Source organism: Lissotriton vulgaris, chromosome 5 (assembly GCF_964263255.1).
Source record: "Lissotriton vulgaris chromosome 5, aLisVul1.2, whole genome shotgun sequence".
Taxonomy (NCBI): Eukaryota; Metazoa; Chordata; class Amphibia; order Caudata; family Salamandridae; genus Lissotriton; species Lissotriton vulgaris.
This window is the reverse complement of record NC_141693.1, coordinates 1,952,397,142-1,952,416,649: the sequence shown is the minus strand read 5'-3', so window position 1 is coordinate 1,952,416,649 and position 19,508 is coordinate 1,952,397,142. Positions and strand designations below refer to the sequence as shown.

The following is a 19,508-nucleotide window of genomic DNA, read 5'->3' as shown; positions in this document are numbered from 1 at the left end:
GGAATGTTATCATTGACATGATGTCATGGAATGCTAGGAACTGGACTCTAGGAGTCAGTTGATAACTGGGCTGAGCAAGAACATACTGCTCCTGGTGGGGTTTTCATTGCTTTTCTTCTTTCCTCCTTAACTTATACCTGTAACCTAACTTGGAATAAATACCTTAATCTACCACTTCGTCTGATTCCTGCTTCCTTCACCAACACTACACACTACCAGCGCAGCTTAGCCTACGGAGACTTCCCACAGACATTAAGAGGGCATCGCGTGGACAAATAGAGATCCTTGACTATTCTAGGTACTTCTCCCTAGGGTCCATCACGAGCGACCTCACACATTGATGGGGTTATCATCACAAAACCCTTTCTTCCTCTCGGATGTGCACTAACACTCCCTTTTAGGTCCTGAAGAAACGCTACTGATCATTAGGACTTACATAGTGTGAAACATGTTGACCTTGTGTTTAGTTACACTGGCACATTAAGCCCTAATGTAACTCACCAACATTTTTGTTTTTTTAGCCTACCAGGGGCACCACAAGAATAAATCACCCAACAGTGGATACCCCTGGGTAGTTTTATCCTTCCCTGCACGCACCACACCTTCTCTTTTCTCTGAATCCATTCTCGCTCCTTCTCCGCTCTCACTCACCAAACGGCTTTTCTCTTCAAAAGATCTCAGTGAAAGAGACCCTTCAGGGGCCAGTCAGGCATTGCAGCGTCGGCCCGACGAGAAGCTAAAAAAGCCTGATGAAGCATGACATCCTTTAGGGTGTGTGAGGGCGACTAACAGGCAAGACTTGGCCCTCACCTTCGGGAGTGGATCCTTGAAACTGGGGATGAATCTGTCTCTTTTCCCTCTCCTCTATCCTAGTCTTTTCCTGCTTTTTCAAATTGGGTGACATGCACGTACCCTTTAACATGGAACAGTGTCTTCTTTGATCCAACTAGAATTTGAGGAGCAAGGACACTGGACCTCAACGAGCTTCTGTTCCCCCCTCTCTGACTCAGAAGAATAGAGTAGCCAGAGTGCAGTGGCGCAGAGTAGAGTGCAGTGGCGCAGAGTAGAGTGCAGTGGCGCAGAGTAGAGTGCAGTTGCGCAGAGTAGAGTGCAGTTGCGCAGAGTAGAGTGCAGTGGCGCAGAGTAGGGTGGAGGAGCATAGAGCAAAGTATGCATGGTATAGTAGCACACTCATTACAGACAACACATTTTAAATTGAAATGATAATTACATTTGCACAGACACAGTTTTACTGAAAAAATTATACAATGCACAAACGAAAATGTGCAGAATTGATTCACCTAGTGTAATGATTGTTTTGATCATATTAAAGTATTTTTTCCAACACTTAACAGATTTGCTTCATTTGTGTTTCTAGCTCTGAAATACTTACGCAGTGCATTTAAAAGTTACCATGTGTAATATCCAACAAGATTGCTATATAAATCCGCTCACTGTGATGCCAGAGAAAGAAAAGTACACAAGCATTTTCGGAAGACAGCGCCTGACATTTGACCTCGGTCTTTGACTTCACAGCAAATGTGACAAGATATGAACACGATTTAAAGACTTGGTTTAGGCAATGGGTGGGACAAACTGAACCTAGGGAGCCTAAAGCAAATCGAGTCAGAAAATGTAAGTTACAGACCACAAAGCCAATGGTAAACAGCCGGCAGAAGGCATTCTTAGGTCAACTTTCTTAAAGATCTAAAAGGTGTATTTAGCAAACCAGACAGCTGCGACCTAACCAGTGGCCACCCACTCACACTGTTCATTACTTTTAACATTTCACCATAAACATGTTAACACAATCTGGATGCGTACCCCAAAATCTACCACAAATCGTGTTTGGGATCAGCAGGCCCATCTTACCCATTGACACAAGGTTCTCAATCTGTTCGGTGGGCTGCGACTGAGTAAGTGCCATCACCAAGAGAGCCGCTTTCCTTCATAAGATTGTACGCAATGGCTGCTCCTATGTATACAGAGGCATTAAACAATCCACAACAGGGATAAAGATAGAGGGGGGTGGATACATTCCTGATCTTTACAGATGAAAGTCGCTGTGTGTGAAACCCACCAACACAGTTCCTGCACCCAGAAACCACCAAGATTGGCTCGAGCACTGATTCACTGGATGTTCCCACACCAATGACCTATTTCAATTCAAAGTTCTGCCTAGTACTGTGAGGTCACTGTAGGAAGTTTGAGTTTCTACATCAGCACTCAAGAAAATTTAAAATGAACAGGCCATGTGGTTAAGAGATATGTTGTGTTATTTTTATGTATTGCTTGGCAACTGGGGATTCTATGTTGGAATATTGGATTTAGAATTCAGAGCTTGTATGTGTCACTAGGAGAGGATTGAGCAGTCAGTGTAGCAATGAAAAGTACACCAGTAGATCCTTGTAGTTAGGTTCTTTATTAAAACCCCCAGCACAGAGGAATAAGTCATACAGCTATCAAGACACAGAGCTTCTCTAATACCAGCTCTCTAAGAATGCACATTTACTGTTGAACATGTATCTTAGAATCTAATGAAATATGTTGTCTATTTCCATGCTAATATGTCACTGTCATCAGCCAATGTTCTTAGGGCTATATATGTGACATCAGAGCTGTCACTTGCCATCTGACAGCTGTCACGGCTACTTACTGCCAGCTATTTCCCCAGGCTCCCCGTGGGCCTTTGTAATCAATAAACCCAGTTAAATATCTTCTCTGGTGTTGTTATTATTGGCCCCCACTACAATTGGCGACGAGGACGTGGAGATCAAAGGCCCACGGACGACGATGATAAATCTGCATACCGGACCGCACCTTTGATTGAAGATCTGTAGCGGAATTACCGGTACATGTGCAGTTGAGGGAAATATTATGAAAAAATGAAGAAGTCAAAGTAAGTGCGCCTACAGCATGAAACGCAGCGCAGATAGTGGAATTGAAAGGAGCTCTGCCGTTGCGTACTAGTCTTCAGCATAAGCGCTTAACCATAGTAATGCGCACGAGTGTGAGAAAACGCGCTGAAGTAAGGAGAATCAATTTCAGGAGTGGTAATAATATAAAAAACATTGTGTAAATTGTGTGAGGAAGCTTAACTCAATTGAAGCCGTCTCTGGTAAATCTGTTGTCACTGAGGGAATTGCCGGCGCCGTGAAGGAATCCTCTCAGACGTGTCGCGTGAGGGATGCTGGGAGGAGTGTGGATCGTCAGATGAGATTGGATAAACAGGTTAAACGTCATAACATGTGACCATCGAGCGGCCATTTTGAAAAAAATCTCCTCAGTGTTACCGATCTGGTGTATTCGATCTCATGAATACAACAGTGTATACAAGGAACAAGCAAAGCAAAGGGGCAAATAATCTAAAATCGGAAGTGAAATATTGAGCAATTTAAAAAGTATATTAATGAAATAATATCATACATTTGAAAGTATTGGAAATATAAAAGTCAAAACGAAATTTACAAAGTGGGTTTATCCATCAATATATGAACAACAAGAAAAGAGAATATGAGCAACAGACAAGTGTGGAGAATTTCATAAAGTCTAACAAGTGTAATTGAGGCATAGATCCACCATATAAAGAAAGGAACATTGCTCAAAGTAATAATATATGTGCACCTCCACGCTTTCTTGATGAGCCAGGGAAGCCAACTATGAGGTGGAGGAAATGGATAAGAGCATTTGAGAACTATATTGTATCAATTGATGGCAAGGCCTATGATGCAGAGAGGAAATGTTTTATTTTATTTGGACTACTAGGGAAAGCCGGACAGGATGTATTCGATATCCTACCGGAATATGAAAGTCCTCGAGGCACATTTATTCCGTTAAATGAGTATGAGGAAGCTGTAAAAAGGCTAGAAAAACAATTTGATGAGGAAAACAATGTCATGGCTGGTAGGCATGAATTCGCAAAGAGGAAGCAACAGGAAGGAGAAACTATTGATGAGTACATTGCATGTTTAAGGATCTTAGCTATGGAATGCGAGTTTGAGGACATGACTGACATTTATATTAGAGACCAAATTGTTTTCTATTGCTATTCTAAAAAGGTGCAAGAAAGGTTACTTGCATGTAAAAAACCAACCTTGCAAGAAGTTATTGATATCACTAGAGGGATAGAAAGATCGTTAGTATCTACTAAAATGTTGTCTAATGCTAGTGGTAATACAAATGTATTTTATATGCAGGAAAAAAAGAAAGGGGACAGCGTGAAAGGTGAGAAAAGGACAGGAGGTAAGCAATTAAGCTGTTTCAGGTGTGGATCAAAAGAACATCTTGCTGATAATAAAGCATGCCCAGCAATCAATAAGAAATGTGTTAAATGCAAAAGATATGGACATTTAACTACTTTGTGCAAAACAAAAAGAGTCTATAGTAATGTGAATGTCAATACTGTTGGGGATTTTGACGAGGAAATGTGTGAAAACAATATCTTATATGTAGAAATGGAAGAAGGTAAGATAAAAGGGCCCATTGGTGAAGGAAAAATTGGTGAAATAGAGTTACAGTTTACTGCTGATTCTGGGTCGCCCATAACTACTATTTCTGATAAAATGTTGTAAGATAAATGGTCAAATATAGAGTTAATTGAATCAGATGTTAATCCAAAAGCATTTGGTGAAAAAGAGATAAACATGCTAGGATATTTTCATGATACTGTCACCTTTAGAGGTAGGAAAATAAATACTAAAGTGTATGTTGCTGAAAAAGGGAGAATTTTCATTGGATGGAGAGATTTAGCTAAGTTAGGAGTATTGTTAGTACCTGGTGCTAAAGATCCAATAATTCTGAGAGAGGATTGGGTTAACAGCGTGAGTTTGGATGACAACAGAAATGATCTAAAAAGTACGTTGGACAAATTTAAGAAAGTGTTCAAGAATGAGATTGGGTGTGTAAAGGGGTTCGCCCATAACATAAAATTGAACAAGCATTGGAAATGCAATAGGTCTCGCATTAGAAAAGTTTGAGCTATTGGTATTGGAAATGACACTTTTTTTATTTATGTGTTGGTTTTGAAAGTAGCAAAATTAATAGCTTTGTCAGTTACAATGTCAATAGTTTTAACTTTTGCAAATGTGACACCTATAGCATTTGTAATGCAATGTGTGTTGTATTTACGTAACTTAGATGTATTGATATTACAAATAACAATGGCTTTTAATTTTGTAAATAATTAATACTTAAATAAAAGTTATTGTAATTTATAATGGCAGCTTAAACGTTTGTAAATAACTTTTGTGAAGATTATGTTCAGTGTATTTTATTGTGACAAAAATCCAAGAACATTGCATTTGCACCTACACACACACAGAGCCACACACATATAGATGAGGTGGTGGTGGATCTGGGGGAAATGGTGGTGGTGGATGTGGTGGTGATGGTGGATGTGGTGGATACGGTGGGGGGTGTGGTGGTGGATGTGGTGGTGGTGGATACGGTGGGGGGTGTGCTGGTGGATGTGGTGGTGGTGGATGTGGTGGTGGTGGATGTGGTGGTGGTGGATGTGGTGGTGGTGGATGTGGTGGTGGTGGTGGATGTGGTGGTGGATGTGGCGGTGGTGGTGGATGTGGCGGTGGTGGTGGATGTGGCGGTGGTGGTGGATGTGGCGGTGGTGGTGGATGTGGCGGTGGTGGTGGATGTGGCGGTGGTGGTGGATGTGGCGGTGGTGGTGGATGTGGCGGTGGTGGTGGATGTGGCGGTGGTGGTGGTTGTGGCGGTGGTGGTGGATGTGGCGGTGGATGTGGCGGTGGCGGTGGATGTGGCGGTGGATGTGGCGGTGGCGGTGGCGGTGGATGTGGCGGTGGCGGTGGATGTGGCGGTGGCGGTGGTGGTGGATGTGGCGGTGGTGGTGGATGTGGCGGTGGTGGTGGATGTGGAGGTGGTGGTGGATGTGGCGGTGGTGGATGTGGCGGTGGTGGATGTGGTGGTGATGGTGGATGTGGTGGTGATGGTGGATGTGGTGGTGGATGCGGTGGTGGCGGTGGTGGATGCGGTGGTGGATGCGGTGGTGGATGCGGTGGTGGATGCGGTGGTGGATGCGGTGGTGGATGCGGTGGTGGATGCGGTGGTGGATGCGGTGGTGGATGCGGTGGTGGATGCGGTGGTGGATGCGGTGGTGGATGCGGTGGTGGATGTGCTGGTGGATGCGCTGGTGGATGCGCTGGTGAATGCGGCGGTGGTGGATGTGGTGGTGGTGGATGTGGTGGTGGTGGATATGGTGGTGGTGGATGTGGTGGTGGATGTGGTGGTGGTGGTGGATGTGGTGGTGGTGGTGGATGTGGTGGTGGTGGATGCCATGGTGGTTTCATTCAAGTTTTACCCACTACATAGTAATACAAGGAAAACAATTCCCTTGCCATTCCTAGGGGCAAAATGCACCGCCTTAATGTCTTGGGGTGTGGTAGATAATGTGGAGGACCCATGGGCATACCATAGGACTACAAAGGGTTTGCCCCCTGATGGCCAGGGGTGCTTGTAAAGAAGTTGGCAAACACACACACACACACACACACTTCAGATAAAAGCTGCAATTTCAAAAAACAATTTAGCTAGTGATTTTCGTCAGTGTAACCTACCCCAGGAAACCAAGAGCACCACTGTTCCTAAATACAGAAGAGAACAGAATACTGACTGCATCAGAAAAGAAAGACAATGACATTGATGAACTATGCATATAGATCAGACTGTTGCACCAATATAACAATACTGCTCGGAGACCGAAGCATGTGAACAGTACTTGATTTTCAGTAATGTTGATGAAAAATAAATACCAGCCAAAAGATGACAGATCGAGGTGGGGTGGGGAGGGGGGCTTTTTGAGTAGGGTGAATGTATAGCATGTTTATTAAGACCTATTTTGAGGAGCATAAGAACAAACAATTGAGCAGGATTTGTTGGCAGTCTTGAGTAAAGGTCCCATTTGTGTCATGTGGTAAAGCAGAGTACAGAGCAGACCTGTTGAAGAGCTATACGCTGGTAGATCGAGTCAGTAAAACAAGACGTTAAGTCCTTGATGCTGTAAAATGTTGGAGTTTACATTAAAAACCCATTCAAATGAAAGGTGAAAGCAGAACCCAGACAGATCAAAAAGCACAATTGTTTACTTTTCAACCAATCACTCACGGTAGATGCACCAAGCTTCTTCTGAATAAGTTACTCGTGGTGGTTCAGTTAAAACAGCGAGGGGACCTTAAAGGTATTGAAAACTGTTGAGAAGGATGAATCAATTCCACACAGCAGTCCTCTCAAAAACCACACGCAGTACAAGATAAAAGCATGTGAAGTACAAATAAGCCTAACATAATTACGGAGGGGGGGGGCGCACAAGAACATGTACCACCGATAAACACTGATCGAGGACCAGGAAAATGGACCATAATGCAAAAAAAAAAAAAAAAAAAAAACACACCTTTGCTAAATTAATAATAAATGGCTACAAACTGAAAGTATGGCGGGCCGGCCGTGAATAATTAGAGAAGCTGTGGGAGGGAGGCTCCTGGGCTGCATCCCAGTGGTAGGCATGCTGTGGCAGCTAATGAAACTGCGAGTTAGAATGACGCCCTCTGAAACATGCCCCGTTCTGTGAGGGGAATCGGTGTGGAGAGCAGAGGCTTCCGCCAACAGATGGGTAGAAGAGACTCAAAGCTATCGGGCAGGGGCTGTGCTGGAGGCGACTTGCAACCAAAGAAGCCGCACTGTAAGCGGTGATGCATAGGTGGATGGCACAAGAGGCAAGCTACGTCTTGAGCCTCCTTCTGCTCGAGGCAGAACAGACAGTTTCACGGAAGACAAGCATAGGCACACCTAGCAAAACAGACGATGCCAGAGGAGGAGGGCGACCTCTAAAATAGGTACAACATACATTTTCATGCATACAAAATCTGAAATGTGCCTCAAAAACAGAGGCAAAATGCTAAACCGCTTCTGGTAAAAGTGACCGCAGAATCCACATGCGCCTTATAGAAGCCAAGAATAATAAGCAGCTTGAAGTAATTACATCGGCTCAAAGCTCTCGGAAACAATGCCCCGTTTGGGCTAACAAAAGACCCAAAAGCTTACCTTCTCATCATACCAAACAGCAGTCGCTTTTGTTAAGACTGTCCTCCCTGAAGAAATGCGACACGGCAGGCAGGGAGGGGGCGGAGCGGGGGTGTGGGAGGAGTGCAGCTGAGGGAAAAGACGGCGATTTCAGGCTGCGATGAGGGTGTGAAGCAGCAGGAGCTGCGGGAGGTAGGCTGGGCTGCCTTTGATGTGTAATGCAAGGCATGGGGGCATGTGCACGCGCTTTTAATGTCAATGCACATGGAGCTTGAATTTCACGGGCACTGCAAGGAATCGCCATCGACTTGCAAGTTGGTTAAAGTCTGTTTAAGCCCCCATAGTCTCGCAAGCTCAATGCGCATGCGCATTGACAGGCGAGACCTAAAAATGGAGCCATTCCCAGTAAACATAAAGTAAGGACCATATCTCTGTCAATAAAGAAGGAGTTGAAGGAGGTATTGGACAAATTAACCAGAGAGGGAGTCATTGAGGAGGCAGATGAATCAGAATGGGTTTCTGCCATCGTTGTGTCCAAGAAGAAAAAGACAGGAGACCTTAGGCTATGTGTGGATCTAAGGTCCCTGAACAAGAACATAATTGTAAATTGTCACCCCCTCCCAAAAATTCAAGAAATTTTACAGTCAGTGTCTGGCTCGAAATTCTTCAGTTTGATTGACTTGAAAGCAGCATACCACCAGGTATGTCTGACTAATGAATCAAAAAAGCTAACAACTTTTGTAAAACCATTTGGGGCATACAGATATGTCCGTTTACCGTTTGGTTTAGCCTCCTCATCTGGAGTTTATATTGCCAAATTCATACAAGGGTATGCTAAAAAAGTAGAACCACACAGGAAGCTATTAAGGAAGAATGTGTCCTACAATTGGTTGGATGAGCAAGTGCAAGCTTTCAAAATTGTGAAGGAGGAAATAGTAAGAGCTCCTGCACTGAAACCCTATAACTCTGAACTTGAGAATGTTGTAACAGTCGATGCTAGTGCTGAAGGAATAGGTTCTGTGTTTTGTCAACTAGAAGGAAGTAAAGAAAACACCATCGCTTTTATTTCAAGGAAGTTGAACGAAACTGAAGTAAGTTATAGTACAATCGAAAGGGAGGCATTGGCTTGTGTATGGGCTGTACAAAAATTAAAAGACTATTTATGGGAAAAAAGGTTCACCATTGTCACGGACCATAAACCATTAGTATATTTGATGGATGGTGAGGGTCGTGGCAATGGCAAGGCGAGCTCAAGACTAATAAGGCTGGTATCTAAGGAACAAGAATACAATTTTGAGATCCAACATATTAAGGGAGGCAAGAACTACAGAGCAGACTGTTTGTCTCGGTTACCAGTAGACATAAAAGGAGAAGAGGCACTTGATGACATTGAATGTGTGGTGGCATTAATTGACGCCACTGTTATGTGTGAAGGTTCTATAACAGAGGAGGAATGGCAAGAAAACATGGAGAAGGATGTAACCTTGGAAAAAGTGATGCGCTTAGTAAGAACCAAGTGGCCTCATATCAGGAACTTGCAAAATGAATTAAGAGTTACCAGCAAGTGGGAAATGAATTGTCATTGGAGAATGGTTATCTAAAAAGAGGAGAACTTTTTGTGCCACCAAATGGTTTAAGGAAGAAAATAATTTCTCTTGCTCAGAAGGGTCATCCAGGAAGTACTTCAACTAGACACATCGTCAAGATGAACTATTGGTGGCCAGGAATTGATAAGGAAATAAAGGAGTACATTGACAAATGTGAGCAGTGTTTGAAATCAGATAAACATTGGAGAATAGGAAAAAACGAACTACAAATGGTAGAAATCCCAAGTGGACCGTGGGCAAAAGTTGCTATTGATTTTGCTGGTCCCTTCCAAATTTTGCCTAATGACTGTAAAAATCTGATTGTTCTCACTGATTACTATTCAAAGTGGGTCTATTACAAATTCGTAAATGCAGTAACAACTGAAATAGTAATAAGATTTTTGAAGAAAGTATTTGACAAAGAAGGCCAGCCAAAAGTGTTGGTATCAGACAACGGCGCACAGTTGACTTCAAAACAAATGAATGATTTTCTAGAAAAAGCAGGAATCGAACAGGTAAAAACACCGTTGTATAGCCCAAAGAGCAACGGCCAGGTTGAGAGGGTTAATAAATTCATAAAGGAAGGTATCCAACTGGCTGTGGCTTCAGATATGGACGTAAAAGAGTTCATAAGGGTGAAAAATCAATGCATACAATACACCAAATGAAACTACTAAGCAAACACCATTCTTCCTAATGAGAGGGAGGAAATGTAACAGTCAAATTACACCCAAATTCAAGGACTGGAACAAAGAGTGTGTAATGTCAGAAGAAGTAGATGATAGAAACCTCATGGTAAGGAAAAAAATAGTGGAAAAGCAAGAAAAGGCAAAGAAGTACTCTGACATGGTTAACAGAGTAAAAGAAAAAGATGTACAACCTGGTGATTGGGTGTTATTGAGAAAACCAGGTTTGGTATCAAAGGGTGAGACAAAATTTCAAATTTGCGATGCATCCAAAGGTGCCGTTCATGTCGAAGGAGGTGGATGGCGGAGCAAAGACGATGTGATAATCTTAAAGAAGGGTCAAGAAAAAATAATAATGAGAAATAACGGAAGTGAGGAGAGAAGTCTTGATGATAGTATTCGGGAGTGGGAAAACGTATCTGAAAAGCAAAGTTACTCCAGCCAGGAAGTCAGCCTAAATGTTTCTTTCGAAGAAGGGGAGAGACACAGGAGTAGCATGTCTAACACAGATAGTGGTACTATAGGAAGTGATACATCCGTGTTGGTTAGGAGCATGGACAGTTGTATCCCCCAAGGAACACGGTAATGACGTTGCGTGCCCAAGTACCTCTGGTGTGCAGTCCAAGAGTGGAAGAATTGTTAGGGTGCCTAAACACTTCGATGACTACGTTATGGAATAACTTGTATTTTCTTTCAGCTGTTGTATTTGGGGGAAAGGGAGATGTTGAACATGTATCTTAGAATCTAATGAAATATGTTGTCTATTTCCATGCTAATAAGTCACTGTCATCAGCCAATGTTCTTAGGGCTTTATATGCGACGTCACAGCTGTCACTTGCCATCTGACAGCTGTCACGGCTACTTACTGCCAGCTATTTCCCCAGGCTCCCCGTGGGCCTTTGTAATCAATAAACCCAGTTAAATATCTCTCTGGTTTTGTTATTATTGGCCCCCACTACATACACATATAAACAATTCTGGAACATACTCAATGTTCGACACAAAACAGATCTTAAGGTGATATACTTACACAGGATCTTAAAGTGATGTACTACAGCCATGTGGTTAACAGATATGTTGTGTTATGTTTATGTATTGCTTGGCAACTGGGGATTCTATGTTGGAATATTGGGTTTAGAATTCAGAGCTTGAAGGTGTCACTAGGAGAGGATTGAGCAGAGAAGCTGGGCGTGTTGCTGCAAGCTCCAGACAATAAAGTAGTTCTGCATCTATTTGATTCTTAAGAAAAACTATTTCCTATTTAAAGATGACCTGTATCTCCAGGTCAAGGGGACCAGCATGGGGGCCACATGTGCCCCCAGTCTGGCCTGCTTGTACGTTGGCAACTTTGAGGAGAAACATATCTTCAACGAGGTTGCCCCCTTCTTTGAGAACATCTCTTGCTGCTACCGCTATATAGATGATATCTTCATCCGAAGCAGTGCCAGCAAAGACCTAGACACCTTCCTGGAATGGCTCAACCTTAGCGATCCAAATTTAAAATTTACGGGACACAATAGCAATCAAAAAGTGGAATTTCTTGATATAATAATTAAAGATGAAGAGGGCACCCTCAAAGTTGAATTATTCACAAAACCCACAGATAAAAAATCCCTTCTTCTTTACTCGAGCAACCATCCCAAGGCCCAAAAAGTTGACGTGCCATTCGGCTAACTCCTAAGACTTAGAAGGAATTGTACCGACCTAGAGGACTTCTATAGACACGCAGAGAACACTAAAACCAAATTGAAAAACAGGGGATGCCCAAATAAACTGATCAAACATGCACTCAAACGTGCACGTTTCTATGATAGAGACAGCCAACTTGACCAAAATAGAAACACTAATAAGAAGACAACGCCATTAGACAGAATTGTGTTTGTTACACAATACTCACGTTAGCAATCAAATTAAAAACATAGTGAACAGACACTGGAAAATCTTGAACTTCAACAGTGAAACTCAACTGAATAGACCTTTGTTCTCCTTTCGTAGGAACAAAACGATTAGAAACAGCTTGGTTCATACATACAGGCCCTCAACTGAAAGCCAACGGAACCTTACGGGTACCCCTGCTGTAGGGAACTACAAGTGTGGGACATGCTCTGTATGTCCCCACTGCATAGTCAGTAAAAGCATTGAATATAATGGCAAAATAGTCATTCCCTCAACCCTCAATAACTGCCGTAGCCAGAATGTAGTTTACTTTCTCCTGTGCCCCTGCAATTTGGGGTATGTTGGAGAGACTAGCAGAGAGTTGAGAACACGGGTACTCGAACATAAATCGGCTAGCCGAACCAATAAGTGCAATGCGCCACTGACTGAACATTTCAGAACATTGAACCATTCCTGCGAGGACCTCAGATGGTTTATACTTGAGAAAGTTAGGATAAATAGAAGAGGTGGAGACAGTGATAAGACGAGAAATATTAGGGAACAATGGTACTTTTGCTACTTTAATACCATAGCGAAAGGTCTCAATACTAGGGAAGACTGGGCTAAATGCCTATAAAGAACCTTAATTGTTGCGTTACACTGTAGCACAGTGTTCTGGTGTGACAGCTTGAAGGTTTGCACAGCAGATTCCCTTAGTGAAAGGGCTTATAGTTGAACTACGCAGCAATTTGTAATAGCCGACCTGCTTTTCAGCCAGTCTCCTATGTACCCTAACTTCGATATACAGCAAGGACGGGCAGCTACACTAATTAGACCATTTAGATCATCGGATCATTCTATCCCAGCCTAGAAGGAATAACTAGGATTTACAAAAGCGCAACTGCCACTATACCACTATGTGCATAAAGAGCCTAACGTGCCATCGCCACAAGGGTTTTTTCCCTCTACTCGTGCAATATATATTCACGTAACCCTCTCGTGGTAGAGTAAGCGGAGACAGTCAGCTTGCTCAACACGCACTATGCGTAGACAACCAGAAATGTATTCTGATAGGCCAGACACCTCCCCAATAGAAACTCGCAGTATCCCACGAACGTTTAATTCCTCCTTCTCTATCCTTCAACCAATAGGGCGAGCTCCTATAATACATCCGCACCGACAATTGGTAGCTATCGGAAACACAGTGGCGGACTAGAAAGGGAACCTCTCGTATTAGGAGGTGGAACAACAAGGTACATTGAACAGACCTATTACCTCCACCCCCTATGAGCAGCACTATTCTAATTATCCCACTCCGCGCTTTCATCATTGGATTGGCCTGGAGAACTTCTTCCCCAAACCAATCACGAAGACAGAGCGGGTATTTAAAAAATGGCCACATCGGTGTACCGCGTATTGGCAACAGAACCCCAGCTGACGCGAGATACAACCTGTACTGGAGATAAGAAACAGCCATTAGGAGTGAGCACTTAGGCATGCTGGCCCCACTTTCCCTAAGACCAAACAGTGCGCTGTGTCCCCTCTTTTATGTATTTAACAGGCCTTATGACCTGGAAAAGATCGTGACACATTTTCTGCACACAGACAGAGCCATTTGGGAGACAACATCGGTGCTTCTCCCTTTTCAGGTATGGAGTTCGCAGGTTCAATAGGAACACCCCTATGAAATAACGCGCATTTTTACGTGGGGTTTAATATGACGAAATTTATGCCACCACATTCTTTAAACCCTTAGGTCACAGCCCAAACACTCAAGATCGATGTATTTCCTGCCCAAGACAAGTACAGGGCGGACATATTAGCCTAGCTTCTGTCATTGCAGGTATGCCAACTAGGACGATAGCGAGTCCTCATCTAAAAAAGTTTTTACCTCGCCTAAGTTCTAATTTGCCTTCATTTTTATAATTAGGGCTCAAGGCTTTTCCACGTTGAAATTAGGGAAATTTAAGCTACAAAAGACAGGACGTGTATCATAGCACGCCGTCCCGTGACATCTTGCCTAGTACCATCAGGTCAATCCAGAAATCATAACCCTTATTTTACTAATTAAGGAGAGTGAGCCTCACTAGACGGCTGAGGAGTTAGGTTATCTTATTAGATTCAATAGAAAAAATTATTTTAACACTTTTTGGGTCTGCCACAGATCGTAGCTATTTTACCTTCCGGACGAACATAGAACATGAGCTTGAATCGTAGAGACCCACTTACTTTCATACTAATTTAAGGGTAAGAAACAGTGTAGATACCAAAGGACCTATTATATAAGGAACAAATATGTTTGAAAGTAGACGATTAGTTCCAAAAAAGGCATGTATACCCTGGACTTGTCCAAACAAACAGCTAATGGTGCCTTGGAGATATATGACTGTATAGCTATAGGTTATATTCTCTTAGACTCACGTTGTCTAGTTATATCTCACATGTGTACATTAGAAAGCATTAAGATATGGGTTATAGTTTGTTTGTATGGCACGCCCATGGCCTAATATTCTATATGATGTTGAAGCATAAGGCGATAGGTTGTTCTTGCAATTATGATAATGTAAGATCATATGCAACATTGTAATCATATGTATATTTATCGTAGGGTGTTGTACCAGACCCCCTGCCACGACAGACGACTAAGAAAAGTCTTGAAAAAGGTGGAATTTATCAGTCCTTACCACCAAAACGCGTCAACGCACCTCCAGTACAATTCAAGTCTCCATCACTTATGTTTATATACGAATGTTGTAGCGATAAAACATAGGTGTTAGTACCTGGGAGCCACGAATGTACAAATTGTATTTCACAATTTTTATGTTTTACAGTTCAAGTCTGTCTTCTCAACTGTGCAGGCTATAGTTGATTGTATAAATTGTTTTTTATCTATCTATTTAGGAACCAGAATATGTCCAACAGTATTATGAACTGTAATAGACTTAATGTTACTGTGAATTTTTAGGCTATGTGTTAGTCAATTCCTATGATACTCTCAAGGGGATTCACTTTTTGTCTGGTTAGATAACCTCATTTCCCTTGAGTTCTTTAAGGGGTACCTCTCACTTACATATCATGTGCATAAATACTCCAGCTATGGCATGCTTCTTTCATCTCGAAAGCTTCTCTTTGATGCAGGAGACCGACTGACTCAATCTCGTCCCGGAGTAACACCCCATGCTTAGGAAGGGGGCACTATGGACTTTACTCAATGTGACCATACAGCTAGGACCAAGTTCTAAGGTGGCCACATCTTTGCCAGTTCTGAGGTGTATGGAGTCAGGGCCTGCCTGACGGAAAGAAAACTATGCAATTGCAGCTAGAAGGGGTGCAGCCAATCTAAATTGTTTTTGGTAAGATTCAAAAGGCAGTATGCCTATGGAGTAACAGGTGTTGATATTAGGCTGCCACACAACTCTTGCAGGCTATGGAGAATAGAGTGGAAGGGTGTTCGTGCACCAGTTGCTTTAAGGACTGCCGAGACACTGGAGGGGCAGGGTACTATCCATGCACATCCTTGATGTAGGAGCCTAGGTGTACACGAAGCAGCGTTTAAGCTAGAAGTATATAGGAATTTGAGACAAATAGGCTAGTTCCCATAGGAAATTGGTTGCAAAAAAGTGATATGTAAAGAGGCCATTCACCTTCCAGATTTTCCTGATCCTGCTTCTAAGGACAACAAAGGAATCACGAAAGGCAAGTAGAGCGGGATCTATGTACCCTAAATCTCACCTGACCAAAGAACTAAAGCAGAGAAGCCAAAGGAGAAAGGTGCAGTTCAGCCACTTAGAATTGTACACTTCTCCCCATCCTGATTATTCTTCTCGAGAAGGATGCATTTTCCTAAGTTAAGGATGGGGAGCTGAACATATCTGAATCCAAACCTTTAGGAAACCTATCCAGAAATGTAATAACAACAAGCATTGACATACCCAATAGGTCTTGCCTTTGTGACCTTATAAGTGTTTAGCCATGCAACAGTTGATGTTGTTGCACCAAGGATATTGTGCTGCATAACTAAATACCTATAAGGTCCCAAAGGCGAGATTTATTGGCTATGCTAATGCTCGTTATTCTAGACCGATCTGGAGCCCCATATAACCTGCGTTATATGGGGAAAATGGGTCAGATTTAACTACAAAGCCTTGAAATCAGGCCAAGCCGACCAAGCAAAAACATAAGGCAAATGTTAAAATCTACCGTGGTAATACTTTATGTGATAGTCCAACGCCCCCCACTATGAAACTCTGCCAGGGTCCAAAGGAGGGGGTGGGGTCGATCTTGGCCTTTGCCTAGAAAACAAACCTGCTATCTCCTACTCAATGCACGGCCATGCATGGGGGGGGGGGGGGGTCTAGTGAGGACCTGGGGTGCGCAGGCCAAGATACACAGAACCGGCTCTCAAATTCAGAGAAGTAAACCATAGCCCGGGGCTTAGGCCATGAATGCAGGATCTCCTAGAAGCTTGCAAGTTCCTCCTCCCAACCTAACCATAGCCCACAAAGAAAGCAAGCACACTTACCCCGCGAGGGGCGCCCGTCACGGCGGTGCCCGGGTCTGGGAAGGGGCGGTGGCGGCCTCTGGGCTCTGGCTCACCGATCACGCGTAGCAACGGAGAACGAGGAGGAGGGGGCGACGAGGATGGTAATGAAAGACGGACATTTCCGGCAGTCTTTCGTCTATTTCTAAACGCACTATTACCTTCACCTCTCCTGGCTCCGCCGCCATCTTGGAACGGAAACATTTCCCGTCCTTCGGCAAAACCGCCTGACTCCAAACAAGCCTTCACTCAAACACATTGTTCTGTAGCTGAACAGAACAATATAAGGTATTTTACACCAAAAATAACGGTATTAAAAATCTTCTTCTGATTCAGTTCTAATTACATTTCTAAAATGTTTGGGGGGGGGGATCTCGAACTACGACGTGATTTAACGGAAATTTCGTTAACATATAGGAAACATGAAGCCACTGCAAAATGGCGGTCACCATTGTCTCGCTCCGCGCCCCTTTCAGATTTCTTCGAGCCCTCCTCGATTTTGTTCGCCATGTTGCAGCTAAAATGCGATGGGCAGGTCTGGAAACCGGGTTGTTGAGTGCGGCATTACTGTAGTTATGGTGTTCCAGATTTTGACGAGACTAGGCGCACTGGTTAGACCTGTGTAGGGCGACACTACAAGTCCCGACGAGCAACGAGTGATGCACGATCTTCTTGATTGATAGGTGACAGGCGGCAGTTGTCGAGTGTACAGAATACTGAGAAATCGATCCGCGAGGGCGTGACTTTTTCTAGCGAGGATGTTCAATGGCTGGCATTTGTTGCTTGGGGCGGGGCCTCCGAAGACGTTACAGGTGATTGGCCTCAGTGTTTAGATAGAGTGTGTGGCGCGTTCTTCGTCCTTGCGGGTCATTCGGACCCATTGCAAAATGGTGGCTATGTTTGCAGTAACTAAGTACTCGTCCTGTTCCAAAATGGCCAACTGCTTTACTCTGCTTATCGATGCCGGTGGTCTGTTGTAACTTTCGTTTTGTTGTAGTCTTTCCTTTCTGTCTACCGAATCGTGACGTTTCACGCACCCTTTCGCGCAGCTGCACAACAATTATGGAGACGTCCGGGCGACCGGCTGCGATTTAGGATCGTTTTCTGTGGGGTAAGCAACTGTGCACGGGTTAGTATGGATATAAAATTCACCAAAGGTATTTTTCTTTGTATTGTAACTTTCCCTTTTATCGTGTTCGTAGATGTTGTAATATATGTTTTTGAATACCATTCCTCCAAATTTCAGTATGATTCAACTTGGACAGGATTATTCCAGATTAACTATTTAGTTATGCATTTTTATATAGTACGAACATTATCTAAAGGTGCCCTAGCGTTTTACGGTAAACATATGCGAGAGTTTAAGGGTGACCAAATATTATTAAATTTAGGCCCTGATTAAGAATGTTTAACCTGCTAAATAACAGTACCCCAAATCTTCATAGTTTAGTAAGTAATGTATATATTTCACCTTTTAAAATTCGTCAGGTTTGTCCTTCCGAAATATTTCATGGCTTGAGTTATTTAACGCAGTCGATAATTAAAAGATATGTCAATTAACATTTAACTTAAAATTACGACCTGTGCATAAACATGGATTTATGCACAGGTCGAAATTAATTGACCCATTTGTAATCGGGCTGTTAGTTCCAAAAGCTCCAGAAGTACAATTTCCCACAGTTGACGGTGCTCGTTTCTGGCCATGGTGCTGATTTGTGACAGCAAGTGGAGCATCTGGATTAGGGTGACACCTAAGGATTTGGCACTGTCAACGATGGTGGGTTAACTGTTGTTACTGTAGGATTTAACAAGTGTTTATTTTGAGGGGTAGATGATAAGGAATTCATTTTTGGAAGGGTATCATTTAAGTTTATAAGAAGCCTTTCAGTTTTGTTTAGGGTGGTGGCAAGGTAAAATATGTTGTTTAGTGAGGAGACCGTTAGATATAGTTGTGTGTTATCTGCATATAGATGATAGAAAATCCTTGCTTATTTGTTATTTTTCCGGGAGGTTATTATCCATGATCTGTGTGATGAGCTGCTCTGCTACAAACTTTTCATTGATTTTGGGAGGAAAGTCAGGTTGGAGATGAGGTAATACTGTTTAAGGTCATAGGTATATGCACACAGTTTTTTGAGGAGAGGTTTAACTTGCCCAATTTTGAGATAGGAAATGGTCCTTGGCTGAGGGAGAGATACATCAATTTTGTCCAGTATGTGTGTATAAAGTTCTTTCGCAATGTTACCAGGGATTGGGTCCACAAAGTGGTTCGAGGGTTTGGTTCTTATGATGTTTTATGTTCTTCCCCTGTAATGATTGTGCGAAATTAACCTGGCATATGTTGTCCACTATTCTAGTGGGCACCCTGCACCCGTCTAAACGACCCTTATGATGGTGGTTGTAAAGTCAACCTTATAGACAGCTATCCTAGTGGTAGCATGGACAAAGCAGTCTTAGGCTAAAACTTCAGAGAGCATGTGAAGCCAGCTGTTTTACCATTAATAATCCCTTGAATACCAGATGAAAGGATACCACACAAGGTATATATCCAATATATATGTATTTATCACTAACACAACCGCCTCTGACTCCTTTATGAGGTCAAAGTTCGAGATACAGCACAAGTTACTCAATAAGCATATTATAAGTTCCACAAATACAATTCTGCCCTAGGGGCCTCACAAACTATATTCTAAGAAAGTGGTATAAGGACCACTTCAGAAACAGTGAATAGGCCTAGAGCCTAGGGAATCGCTGGGGCTACACTGAACAACC

At 43.0% G+C, this 19,508-nt stretch overlaps 2 protein-coding genes across 5 annotated transcripts in view; one reads left to right on the top strand and one right to left on the bottom strand.

Moving 5' to 3' along the window:
- The window catches only part of CSNK2B (casein kinase 2 beta), a 98,648-nt gene extending 81,194 nt beyond the window's left edge, over positions 1-17,454 (bottom strand). The window contains exon 1 of one of the 2 annotated variants that reach the window (XM_086924630.1): positions 17,183-17,454. In XM_086924630.1, the coding sequence (XP_086780756.1) occupies positions 17,183-17,243 (61 nt within the window). In that variant the 5' untranslated portion in view covers positions 17,244-17,454. Of the gene's footprint in view, positions 1-16,715; positions 16,899-17,182 lie in introns of those variants that run through there. The other variant, XM_086924631.1, reaches the window with a different exon arrangement.
- Positions 17,455-17,525: 71 nt separating this feature from the next.
- The window catches only part of GPANK1 (G-patch domain and ankyrin repeats 1), a 29,576-nt gene continuing 27,593 nt past the window's right edge, over positions 17,526-19,508 (top strand). Inside the window, exon 1 of one of the 3 annotated variants that reach the window (XM_086924626.1) lies at positions 17,526-17,844. The gene's annotated coding sequence lies outside the window, so the exon portion shown is untranslated. Of the gene's footprint in view, positions 17,891-19,508 lie in introns of all 3 variants that reach the window. The other 2 variants (XM_086924627.1, XM_086924628.1) reach the window with 2 other exon arrangements.